We start from the raw sequence: 13,501 nt of genomic DNA, 5'->3' as shown, positions 1-13,501 counted from the left end.
TCGAGTACACCATCGCAGACTCTCCTGTCTGTGATGCAGCGTCAAGGGTAACCGCAGCCACGGTCTCCGAGCTGATAGTCCATTCTGCTGCAAACGTCGTCGAACTGTTCGTGCAGATGGTTGTCGTCTTGCAAACGTCCGCATCTGTTGACCGAGGGATCGAGACGTGGCTGCACGATCCGTTACAGCCACGAGGATAAGATGCCTGTCATCTCGACTGCTAGTGATATGAGGCCATTGGGATCCAGCACGGCGTTCCGTATTACCCTCCTGAACCCACCGATTCCATGTTCTGCTAACAGTCATTGGATATCGACCAACGCGAGCAAGAATGTCACGATACGATGAACCGCAATCGCGATGGGCTAAAATCCGACCTTTATCAAAGTCGGAAACGTGATGGTGCGCATTTCTCCTCCTTACACGAGGCATCACAACAAAGTTTCACCAGGCAACGCCAGTCAAGTGCTGTTTGTGTATGAGAAATCAGTTGGAAGTTTCCTCATGTCAGCACGTTGGTGTCGCCACCGGCGCCAACCTTGTGTGAATTCTCTGAAAAGCTAATCACTTCCATTTCACTGCATCTTCTTCCTGTCGGTTAAATTTCGCGTCTGTAGCACGTCATCTCCGTGGTGTAGCAATGTTAATCGCGAGTAGTGTGTGTATTCTGACACATACAGCGCCATCTATTCATCAATTTTCACACTTTTTTCTTCTGCCGCACATTTGCCCCTTCTCCTATAATATTCTGTTGCAGTTTGACGTCATTCTGACCAGTGGTGTTATTTCTACAGCGTTTTGAAAGTGTATGGTTCAATTGGCTCTGAGCACTATGGGACTTAACATCTGAGGTCATCAGTCCCCTAGAACTTAGAAATACTTAAACCTAACTAACCTAAGGACGTCACACACATCCATGTCCGAAGCAGGATTCGAACCTGCGACCATAGCAGTCACGTGGTTCCAGACTGAAGCGCCTAGAAGAGTTCGGCCACCCCGTCCGGACTTGAAAGTTTATGATTATAATGACCCTTTACTACAACCCCCTACGTATCCCTCACATAGGTGCCGTGAGGATAACAAGAATAATTACTGCATGCACAGAGGCAGTCAGTCATTCTTGCAGTGCTGGATACGTGAATGGAATGGGAAGAATCCCTAATACAAAACTGTTAAGGCGTTCGTGGCCACTTGTTGACAAACTGCCTATTGGCTTCTGTCTCGGGTTCTTTGGCCGACGTTCATCTAATGATTTTTCTGACGTTTCGCCAGCACGACTGGCTGGCACTGTCCAAACTTCACCCTCCATCGCCGGTAGTGAACTGGAGTCCAGCTCGCGGGCGCAGACTAAATGTACCTGGCGCGCCAACGTCCCAGGGCTTCTCCGCGGTCATTTCCGGTGCGGTTCTCCTCTTGCTACGTGCGGCAGTCATTCGCTGCAGCACGGGAAGCCAGGATCCGTTTACCTTAAGGCTTTCCTCTTTCTTGTTGAAACTGTTCGCGTGTTTTTGTATTTCTACAGCTTCGCTGAACAAGCGCGTGTGATAGCGCTTCTCTACAGCCAGAACTTCCGTGTCGGCGAATTTTATTACGTGGTCGGTCTCATTGAGTGCGTGCTCTGCCACGGCCGATTTCTCCACCTGCCCCAACCTGCAATGTCACTTATGCTCTTTGATCCTGGTGTTGATGGATCGTCCAGTCATTCCGACATAAACTTTTCCGCATGTGCACGGTATGCGGTATATTCCCGACATTGCAAGTGGGTCTCTTTTCTCCTTCGCCGACCTAAGACACTCTTTGATCTTCCTTGTCGGTTTGAAAATCGTCTTTACGCCATGTTTGCGCAATATGCGGCCGATTCTGTCCGTCACTGTGGGAATGTATGGCAGACAGGCCGTACCCGACATTTCTTTTTCTGATTCCTTACTTCGCCGAGTGTTTGGCTCTGTTACACTTGTAATATAATTTGAGGAGTACCCATTGCTCCTCAGGACAGTTTCCAGGTGTCGCATTTCTCGTCTGAGTTGTTGAGGCTCACATATTCGTCCTGCTTTCGTTACGAGCGTACTAATCGTGCCTCTTTTCTGGCTCGGGTGGTGGTTTGACAGTCCGTGCAGGTATCGGTCCGCGTGTGTCGGTTTTCGATACACGCTGTGTCCCAGGTTTTCGGCGTCCCTTGTGACCAGCACACCTAGAAATGGCAGTTTCTTGTCCTTTTCGACTTCCACGATAAACGGATCCTGGCTTCCCGTACTGCAGCGAACGACCCTCGCACGTAGCAAGAGGAGAACCGCACCGGAAATGACCGCGGAGAAGCCCTCGGACGTTGGCGCGCCAGGTACATATATACAGGGTGTTACAGAAAGGTACGGCCAAACTTTCAGGAAACATTCCTCACACACAAAGATAATATGTTATGTGGACATGTGTCCGGAAACGCTTACTTTCCATGTTAGAGGTCATTTTATTACTTCTCTTCAAATCACATTAATCGTGGAATGGAAACACACAGCAACAGAACGTACCAGAGTGACTTCAAACACTTTGTTACAGGAAATGTTCAAAATGTCCTCCGTTAGCGAGGATACGTGCATCCACCCTCCGTCGCATGGAATCCCTGATGCCCTGATGCAGCCCTGGAGAATGGCGTATTGTATCACAGCCGTCCACAATACGAGCACGAAGAGTCTCTACATTTGGTATCAGGGTTGCGTAGACGAGAGCTTTCAAATGCCCCCGTAAATGAAAGTCGAGAGGGTTGAGGTCAGGAGAGCGTGGAGGCCACAGGATTGGTCCGCCTCTACCAATCCGTCGGTCGCCGAATCTGTTGTTGAGAAGCGTACAAACAAAAAAAATGGCTCTGAGCACTATGGGACTTAACATCTATGGTCATCAGTCCCCTGGAACTTAGAACTACTTAAACCTAACTAACCTAAGGACATCACACAACACCCAGCCATCACGAGGCACAGAAAACAACTGGCTCCACCGGGAATCGAACCCAGGAACACGGGAATGGGAAGCGAGAACGCTACCGCACGACCACGAGCTGCGGACAAGCGTACGAACACTTTGACTGAAATGTGCAGGAGCTCCATCGTGCATGAACCAGATGTTGTGTCGTACTTGTAAAGGGACATGTTCTAGCAGCACAGCTAGAGTATCCCGTATGAAATCATGGCGGTGAATCGAGGAAGTACAATACATACTGGCGAAACTAAAATGAGCTCTAACATGGAAAGTACGCGTTTCCGGACACATGTCCACATAATATATTTTCTTTCTTTGTGTGTGAGGATTGTTTCCTGAAAGTTTGGCCGTACCTTTTTGTAACACCCTGTATATATATATATATATATATATATATATATATATATATATATATATATATATACACATATATATATATATATAGTCTGCGGCCGCGAACTCGGCTCCAGTTTACCAACGGCAATGGAGGGTGAAGCTTTGACAATGCCAGCCACTCGTGCTGGCGAAACGTCAGAAAAATCATCAGACGAACGTCGGCCGAAGAACCCGAGACAGGAGCCAATAAGCAGTTTGCCAATCCCTAATAACTGGAACAATGGGATGTTCCTTCTGCCGTGCACTTCATATTGGTTTGTAGACCATAGGTGTAGATGTAAGGGCAAAAGGCTGCTCAGTGGCGCCGTGTTGCAGAACTGGCGACCATGGCAGGCAACAAGAAAGCCCAGGAGACGGCAACCGAGGACCTGGGGGCGCTGCTGGACGCGGAGGACGGCGCGCTGGTGACGCTGGTGGCGGGGCGGACGCGGCTGGTGGTGCACCGGGCCGTCCTCGCAGCCAGGAGCCCCGTCTTCGAAGCCATGTTCCGCCACGACACGCTGGAGGCCAGCAGCGGCGTGGTGAGCATCGCAGACGTGGAGGGCCCGGCGCTCAGGCAGCTGGTGGCCTACGTGTACACGCTGCGGGCCCCCAGCGTGCCCGGCACGGCTGCGCAGCTGCTAGCGGCCGCCGACAAGTACGGCCTGCTGGAGCTGAAGGCCCACTGCGAGCGGCAGCTGGCCGCCGAGCTGGCCGTGGAGAGCGCGGCGGCCACGGCGGTGCTCGCCGTCAGGCACTGCTGCCCCAGACTCGCCCAAGTGGCCGTCGCCTTTGTCGAGGCCAACTCCCAGGTCTTGGCCACGCAGGGGTGGGCTGACGCGGTGCGCAGCCACCCTAAAGATGTTGTCGAAGTGAGTCGGCTGATTGCTGTGACTTCAGCGAGATCCAGGTAAGAGAAATGGAGAGAGAGAGAGTGTGACAGAGAGAGAGGTATTCGCCCAGGTATCTCGTCTGTACCAGAGCTGATAGGGGAATCCTTTGTATCCGTGAAGCCTCAGTTCTTTGTAGAGCATTTAGAGGACAAGTTTTGGGAGGCGGAGGGCTTGTCCAAAATGCGCTCTGGGTCAGTTTTGATAAAAAAGGCATGCTCCGCCCAGTCACGCAGGTTACTTGCTTGTGACAAGTTGGGGGATGTTAACGTTACCATCACACCACATAAGAGTTTAAATATGGTCCAGGGTGTTATTTTCCATAGGGACCTCCTTTTGCAGTCTGACGACGAGCTGTGCGCCAACTTAGAGCGCCGGGGTGTACATTTCGTCCGGCGCGTTCATCGGGGTCCGAGGGACAATCAGGTTGCTACCGGTGCCTTCATCTTGGCCTTCGAGGGCGATACATTACCGGAAAAGGTCAAGGTGATGGTCTACCGTTGTGACGTCAAGCCCCGTATCCCTCCCCCGATGCGGTGCTTTAAGTGCTGGAAGTTTGGCCATATGTCTTCCCGCTGCACTTCCGGCCTCACATGTCGAGATTGCGGACGCCCATCTCATCCCGATACTCCATGTGCTCCTCCTCCCATCTGTGTCAACTGTGGAGAGCCTCATTCACCTCGCTCGCCAGACTGCAGGATCTTACAGAAAGAACGCAAAATCATGGAATATAAGACCCTCGACCGACTGACTTACACTGATGCTAAGCAGAAATTTGAACGGCTACATCCCGTGCGCATGATGGCATCTTATGCCTCCACTGTCACTCCTGCTCCAGCTCCTTTAGCTACACCACAAACAGTCAGCACTCAGTCAGAGGACCTCACCTGCCCCCTTGACGATGGGGGCCCCTTCTCTCGCTGTTGCTCCCACACAATCTACCTCGGGAGCAGCACCCACTAAACCAACAGGGACACCAGTCCCCACTTCTAAGCCGGAGAAGCGTAAGTCTTCTTTGGCTTCTCTCACTCGGAAGGGATCCCTTGGGACACTCCCTTCCCAGGTTCCTACCAGCGGCACAGCAGACACCAACCAGTGGCTGGTCGTCGAGCTTCGCGATCATCTTTGGTCCTGGAGACTGACTCCAAAAAGCCCTCTCAACAACGACAACCAAAGGAACAGCGAGAGAAAACGATATTGAAGACCCGTAAGACCAAGGCACCTGCGGTGGCACCTACTCCACCGCTACCTACACGTTCTGCGTCTGAGGATGAGGTGGAGATTCTTGCGTCCGCTGAGGACCTCGATCGCGCCGGTCCCTCAGACGCAATGGATAGCACTTGCACAGGTGCTCCATCGGAGGCAGCAGGTGACCCAGCGGCGTAATCTGGCTTCCCAGTCCCGTCACGCCTTTCTCAGCCATGGACAATACCATCCTCCAGTGGAACTGCAGCGGTTTCTTCCACCATCTAGCTGAGCTCCGACAACTTATCAGCCTTCACCCTTTCTTCTGCATTGCTCTTCAGGAAACTTGGTTTCCAGCAATGCGAACCCCCGCCCTCCGTGGCTATCGGGGTTATTATACGAACCGGGCAGCTTACGAAAGGGTGTCTGGTGGCGTCTGCATATATCTCCTTAACTCTCTTCACAGCGAGTCTGTCCCTCTACATACAGCTTTAGAGGCTGTCGCTGTTCGGGTGTGGACGCCACAGGCTGTTACTGTCTGCAGTCTTTACCTTCCACCGGATGGTGATGTCACGCAGCATGTCCTGGCTGCACTGGTAGCCCAATTGCCGCCACCTTTCTTCTTACTGGGCGACTTCAACGCCCATAACCCTCTGTGGGGTAGGTCAGTGGCGACAGGTCGAGGTGCCACCATTGAGCATTTATTGGCACAGCTCGATCTTTCGCTGTTAAATGATGGTTCCTTCACACACTTCAGTGTGGTGCATGGCACGTACTCCGCCATTGACCTTTCGATCTGCAGCCCTAGCCTCTTACCATCTGTCCAATGGAGAGTGCATGACGACCTGTGTGGTAGTGACCATTTTCCAATCTTTCTGTCACTGCCACAGCGTCAGTCTTCTGGGCGCCCTTGCAGGTGGGCAATGAATAAGGCTGACTGGGACTTGTTGAGGAAAACAAGTCCCAGTCAGCCTTATTCATTGCCGCTATTGAGCCTCTCTCTGGTGATGACATTGATGCGGTGGTTCAATCGGTCGCCACTGGCATCGTTACTGCCGCAGAATCTTCAATTCCCCATTCTTCTGGGTCCCCTCGGAGGAGGACTGTGCCTTGGTGGTCGCCTGAGATCGCTGAGGCGATTCAAGATAGCCGGCGGGCGCTACAGCGTCACAGGCGACATCCCTGCATTGAACACCTCATCACCTTCAAACGGCTGCATGCGCGGGCCCGCCGCCTTATCCGCCGAAGCAAGCAGGAGTGCTGGGAGCGGTATGTGTCCACCATCGGCCTCCATGTCTCTCCATCGCAGGTCTGGGCCAAGATCCGACGCCTCTATGGCTATCGAATCCCTGTCAGCGTCCCTGTGCTCTCACTGAATGGAGCAGTTCGTACAGACTCCGACGAAATTGCCAACAGCTTGGCAGAGCATTTTACTCTTAGTTCCGCTTCTTCCAATTACCCACTGGCCTTCCGCTCCATTAAAGAGCGAATGGAACGTCGGAGCCTTTCTTTTCGCACCCACCATTCTGAATCCCACAATGCTCCATTCAGTGAGTGGGAATTTCACAGCGCCCTTGCCGCTTGCCCTGATACCGCTCCTGGGCCAGATCGCATCCACTGTCAGACGCTGAAACACCTTTCAGTGGACTGCAAGCGACGCCTCCTCGTTTGCAAGCTTCTCGAACAGATGGTGAGCCAACGCTTGAATTGGGTACTGGAGTCTCGGGGCCTTCTGGCTCCATCTCAGGGAGGGTTCCGTAAAGGTCGCTCCGCCACTGACAATCTGGTGAGTCTGGAGTCAGCCATCTGCCCGCTGTCAGCACCTGGTCGCTGTCTTTCTCAACATGCGGAAGGCGTACGATACGACATGGCGTCATCACATACTTTCTACGCTTCATGGATGGGGTCTTTGGGGCCCTCTGCCGATCTTTATCCGAAATTTTCTGTCGTATTGTACCTTCCGTGTGCAAGTCGCGGCCTCTCATAGTTCCTCCCGAGTCCAGGAGAACGGGGTACCACAGGGATCTGTCCTCAGTGTCTGCCTGTTTTTAATCGCAATAAACGGGCTCGCTGCAGCGGTGGGAAATTCTGTCTCCGCTTCCCTGTATGCTGACGACTTCTGCCTTTACTACAGCTCTACTGGCATTGCAGCCGTTGAACGTCAGCTACAGGGCGCTATCCGCAAGGCGCAGTCTTTGGCTGTAGTGCATGGTTTTCAGTTTTCGGCTGCCAAGACCCACGTTATGCATTTCTGCCGGCGCCGAACAGTCCGTCCTGAGCCGCGCCTTTATCTTGACGACGAACTTCTTGCTATGATGGAGACCCACAGGTTTTTGGGGGTAGTTTTTGATGCTCGGTTGGCTGCCTCATATTCGGCAGCATAAACAGGCGTGTTGGAGGCATCTAAATGCTCTGAGATGCTTGAGCCACACCAGCTGGGGCGCCGACCAATCTACCCTGTTACGGCTCTACCAGGCGTTAATCCAGTCCCGTCTGGATTATGGGAGCCTAGCTTATGGCTCAGCATCCCCATCTGCGTTGCAGGTGCTGGACCCAATACTACACAGCGGGATATGACTGGCCACTGGTGCCTTTCGGACCAGCCCTGTGGACAGCGTACTTGTGGAGGCTGGTGTCCGTCCACTGCGATTGAGGCGCCAATATTTACTGGCCGCTTATGCTGCCCACGTTTTTAGCTTGCCCGGCATCCAAACTATCGTCTCCTGTTCCCGCAATCAGTCGTCCATCTGCCAGAACGTCGGCCTCGGTCAGGCTGTACGATCGCAATCCGCGTCAAAGAACTTCTCTCCGGGCTTCGGGTTTTCACTGTTCCACCTCCTTTCCAGGCCACTTTGAGTACACCCCCATGGTGTGCTCCTCGCCCTTTCCTTCGGCTCGACTTGGCACAGGGCCCGAAGGACTCAGTCCCTCCAGAGGCCTTCCACCGCCGCTTTTATTCCATCCTGGCCACGTATCAGGGCTCTGACATTGATTGCACTGACGGTTCGATGGTTGCTGGTCGTGTCGGTTATGCGCTAACTCTAGGGGACCATTCCGAACAACGTTCCTTGCCGGCTGGCTGCAGCGTTTACACTGCTGAGCTGGTCGCCATCTTTCGAGCCCTAGAGTATATCTGCTCCTGCTCAGGTGAGTCCTTCGTGATCTGTAGCGATTCCCTGAGCAGTTTACGAGCTGCTGACCAGTGTTTCCCTCGTTCTCGTCTGGTGATGGCTATCTAGGAGTCCCTGCATACTCTTGCCCGTTGCGGCCGCTGTGTGGTCTTTGGGTGGACCCCCGGTCATGTCGGTATCCCGGGCAATGAACATGTTGACCGCCTGGCGAAAGAGGCCACCAGTCAACCATCTCTGGATGTTGGCCTCCCAGAGACTGATTTGAGGGCAGTCTTACGCCGCAAGGTTTTTGCGCTATGGGACGATGAATGGCGCGAACTGACAATGCGTAATAAACTCCGTGCTGTCAAGGAGACGACAGCTGTGTGGCGGTCATCCCTGCGAGCCACTCGCAGGGACTCAGTAGTCCTTTGCCGGCTCCGCATTGGCCACTCCCGGCTGACACACAGTTATGTACTGCGCCGGGAGGACCCTCCTCTACGTCACTGTGGGGCGGCTTTGACAGTGGCCCACATTTTGTTGGCCTGCCCCCTTTTAGCTGTGGTCAGGCAGACATTTGCACTGCCTGATACGCTCCCTGCCCTTTTAACTGATGACCCTGCTATGGCTGGCTTAGTTTTACGTTTTATTCGGGCAGGGTTTTTTTATTATTTAATATGAGTGTTTGTTTTATTTTATTGTTTTGTGTTGATTCTGGCCTTTGGCCTACGGTTTTAAACTGAGTTTATAATGTGTTCTCAGTGGTTGGCTTTTCCTTTTTTATTCTATGGTCGGCCAAACACCGCCACACTCCGTGTGGTATTAATTTGTTATGTCTGTTCTTTGTCTGAGTTTTTCTTGTCCTGTGTTGTCTGTTGTCTCTCTTATCTGTTTTTTTCCCTCTGTGTGGTAGTTTTTAAGTTTTGGAACAAAGGACCGATGACCATTGCAGTCTGGTCCCTTTAATCCCACAAACCAAACCAACAGAGAGAGAGAGTGTGTGACGGAGAGAGAGAGTGTGTGACGGAGAGAGAGTGTGTGTGACGGAGAGAGAGTGTGTGTGACGGAGAGAGAGTGTGTGTGACGGAGAGAGAGTGTGTGTGACGGAGAGAGAGTGTGTGTGACGGAGAGAGAGTGTGTGTGACGGAGAGAGAGTGTGTGTGACGGAGGGAGAGTGTGTGTGACGGAGGGAGAGTGTGTGTGACGGAGGGAGAGTGTGTGTGTGACGGAGGGAGAGTGTGTGTGTGACGGAGGGAGAGTGTGTGTGTGACGGAGGGAGAGTGTGTGTGTGACGGAGGGAGAGTGTGTGTGTGACGGAGGGAGAGTGTGTGTGTGTGACGGAGGGGGAGAGTGTGTGTGTGACGGAGGGGGAGAGTGTGTGTGTGACGGAGGGGGAGAGTGTGTGTGTGACGGAGGGGGAGAGTGTGTGTGTGACGGAGGGGGAGAGTGTGTGTGTGACGGAGGGGGAGAGTGTGTGTGTGACGGAGGGGGGGAGTGTGTGTGTGACGGAGGGGGGGAGTGTGTGTGTGACGGAGGGGGGGAGAGTGTGTGTGACGGAGGGGGGGAGAGTGTGTGTGACGGAGGGGGGGAGAGTGTGTGTGACGGAGGGGGGGAGAGTGTGTGTGACGGAGGGGGGGAGAGTGTGTGTGACGGAGGGGGGGAGAGTGTGTGTGACGGAGGGGGGGAGAGTGTGTGTGACGGAGGGGGGGAGAGTGTGTGTGACGGAGGGGGGGAGAGTGTGTGTGACGGAGGGGGGGAGAGTGTGTGTGACGGAGGGGGAGAGTGTGTGTGACGGAGGGAGAGAGAGAGAGAGAGAGAGAGAGAGAGAGAGACAGAGACAGAGACACAGAGAGAGACGGAGAGACGGAGGGAGAGAGAGACGGAGGGAGAGAGAGACGGAGGGGGAGAGAGACGGAGGGGGAGAGAGACGGAGGGGGAGAGAGACGGAGGGGGAGAGAGACGGAGGGGGAGAGAGACGGAGGGGGAGAGAGACGGAGGGGGAGAGACACACACACACACACACACACGGACGGACGGAGAGAGAGACACACACACACACACACACACACACACACACACACACACACACACACACACACGGACGGAGAGAGAGACACACACACACACACACACACACACACACACACACACACACACACACACACACACACACACACACACACACACACACACACACGGACGGACGGACGGACGGACGGAGAGAGAGAGACACACACACACACACACACACACACACACACACACACACACACACACACACGGACGGAGAGAGAGAGAGAGACACGGACGGAGAGAGACAGAGAGAGGGCGAGTGTGTGTGTGTGTGAGAGAGAGAGAGAGAGAGAGAGAGAGAGAGAGAGAGAGTGAGTGAGTGTTCAAGCCTGGAATGTTTATCAGTAAGTTTCATTAGATGTGTCTCTACTGTGAAACACACCTTCGTTGCTGTCTAAAGAAGCCATTTGCTGGTAGCTCACATAGCTTTCACTCACCTTTTCTTTTTGTTTTGTTAGCCTTTCGCATTAACCATTTAGTCACAGAAGTGAGTAACTACAGATTTGGTGTACAGGGTGTATTGTATTGTATGTTAACCGGGGACCTAGAAACGACGGAGACGCTCCGTCCCCGCCGCAGCCACTGCGGTTCGCAATCCCACGACGACTACCCCAGTCCACTTCACCCCTCTGCCGCCCAACACCGAACCCAGGGTTACTGTGTGGTTCGGCCCACGGTGGACCTCCCAGGGAACGTCTCACACCAGACGAGTGTAACCCCTGTGAGTGCGTGGTAGAGTAATTGTGGTGGATACATACGTGGAGAACTTGTTTGCACAGCAATCGCCGACGTAGTGTAACAGGCGGAATAAGGGGAACCGGCCCGCATTCGCCGAGGCAGATGGAAAACCGCCTAAAAACCTTCCACAGATGATTCGCCGGACCTCGACACAAATCTGCCAAGCGGATTCATGCTGGGGACCAGGCACTCATTACCGCCCGGAAAACCATGTGTTTGACCGCACGGCTAACCAGGCAGTTGGTATACAGGGTGACTCACTAACTATTGCCGCCTAGAATAACTCTGAAAGTATGTTAGGAGCTGAAAAGCTTGTGCAACAGATGTTGCATGGAACAACAGGGGCCATAATATGCCGTTGGTTTTTTGTTTGTACGTGGGGTCGCTTCAGAGATGTGAAGGTCAACTATGTTCTTTTTAATGGGATGCTATACTCTGGTACTTATTTTCTGATAGCAGCTGTCGAGACGAACCCAATGATATGTAAGACTAAGGTCTTTGAATTTCAACGAAGGTCAAAAAGTTGGCATGAACGTCCATTTACAGGTGTTCGAAGCGATGACCATTGGTATCAATGCAGTGTTGCAATCTTCTTATCGTGGATTGAGTGGTATTCCTTATCACTTGATGGTGAGTGTTCACTGGAGGTGAGGGTATCATCTGGAGTGCCCCAGGGAAGTGTGTTAGGTCCGCTGTTGTTTTCTATCTACATAAATAATCTGGATAGGGTGGATAGCAATGTGTGGCTGTTTGCTGAAGATGCTGTGGTGTACGGGAAAGTGTCGTCGTTGAGCGACTGTAGGAGAATACAAGATGTTTTGGACAGGATTTGTGATTGGTGTAAAGAATGGCAGCTAACTCTAAATATAGATAAATGTAAATTAATGCGGATGAATAGGAAAAAGAATTCCATAATGTTAGAATACTCCATTAGTAGTGTAGCGCTTCACACAGTCACGTCGATTAAATATTTGGGCGTAACATTGCAGAGCGATATGAAGTGGGACAAGCATGTAATGGCAGTTGTGGGGAAGGCGGATAGTCGTCTTCCGTTCATTGGTAGAATTTTGGGAAGATGTGGTTCATCTGTAAAGGAGACCGCTTATAAAACACTAATACGACCTATTCTTGAGTACTGTTCGAGCGTTTGGGATCCCTATCAGGTCGGATTGAGGGAGGACATAAAAGCAATTCAGAGGCGGGCTGCTAGATTTGTTACTGGTAGGTTTGATCATCATGCGAGTGTTACGCGAATGCTTCAGGAACTCGGGTGGGAGTCTCTAGAGGAAAGGAGTAGTTCTTTTCGAGAATCGCTACTGAGGAAATTTAGAGAACCAGCATTTGAGGCTGACAGCAGTAAAATTTTACTGCCGCCAACTTACATTTCGCAGGAAGACCACAAAGATAAGAGAGATTAGGCCTCGTACAGAGGTATATAGGCAGTCATTTTTCCCTCGTTCTGTTTGAGAGTTGAACAGGGAGAGAAGATGCTAGTTGTGGTATGAGGTACCCTCCGCCACGCACCGTATGGTGGATTGCGGAGTATGTATGTATGTGGATGTAGGTACTCGTCGAAGCACATGCTCTGACAGTTCTCTCTCTCATAATTATATCGTGCAAATAGTAAATTTACACCGAATACGTTGTATCAATCTAACGTGCCATTGACATGTAAACACCATTCGACGGTTTTGCAATACAACACCAGTAGGAACGGTAAGACTATTATCGTCGAATCAAGCGAATGTGAATGTTGTATTCCTTCAAAGAACAAGTCGGTATGCTTCTCATTTACAGAGAATGCCAATGAAAATCAGTCACAGCTAGAGACTGATACGCTGATATCCTCAATGTAGTCACGCTACACGTTATACATTTAAATACGTGTATGATAAATTGAGAACAACTGGATCTTTAACGCGTTAGTAAAACACATCCGGAAAAGGAAAGTTACTAACGAGGAAACGGAAATTGGTACTCTTGCCACCGTGGTTAGAGATCCTTGTGTTAGTTCGCGTCAAATTGTAAGGGAATCTGGCATGAGCCAGAGTAGTGTTGTTCGTGTTCTGCATCGCCATAAATGTCATCCTTACCACATCAGTCTCCACTAAGAATTAACTGGTACGGATTGTATGCATCGCATTGAATTCTGCCAGTGGG

The 13,501-nt window shown here is 52.0% G+C and overlaps 1 protein-coding gene across 1 annotated transcript in view; it reads left to right on the top strand.

Moving 5' to 3' along the window:
• Positions 1–13,501, top strand: part of LOC126427084 (caseinolytic peptidase B protein homolog) — a 118,216-nt gene that overhangs the window by 63,583 nt on the left and 41,132 nt on the right. The window contains exon 2 of the mRNA XM_050089261.1: positions 3,682–4,255. Coding sequence (XP_049945218.1) covers positions 3,693–4,255 — 563 coding nt within the window. The 5' untranslated portion in view covers positions 3,682–3,692. The remainder of the gene's footprint in view (positions 1–3,681; positions 4,256–13,501) is intronic.

This window comes from Schistocerca serialis, chromosome 11 (genome assembly GCF_023864345.2).
Source record: "Schistocerca serialis cubense isolate TAMUIC-IGC-003099 chromosome 11, iqSchSeri2.2, whole genome shotgun sequence".
NCBI classification, from domain to species: domain Eukaryota; kingdom Metazoa; phylum Arthropoda; class Insecta; order Orthoptera; family Acrididae; genus Schistocerca; species Schistocerca serialis.
Note: the sequence above shows the minus strand (reverse complement) of the source record. Positions and strands in the feature narration are given on the sequence as shown.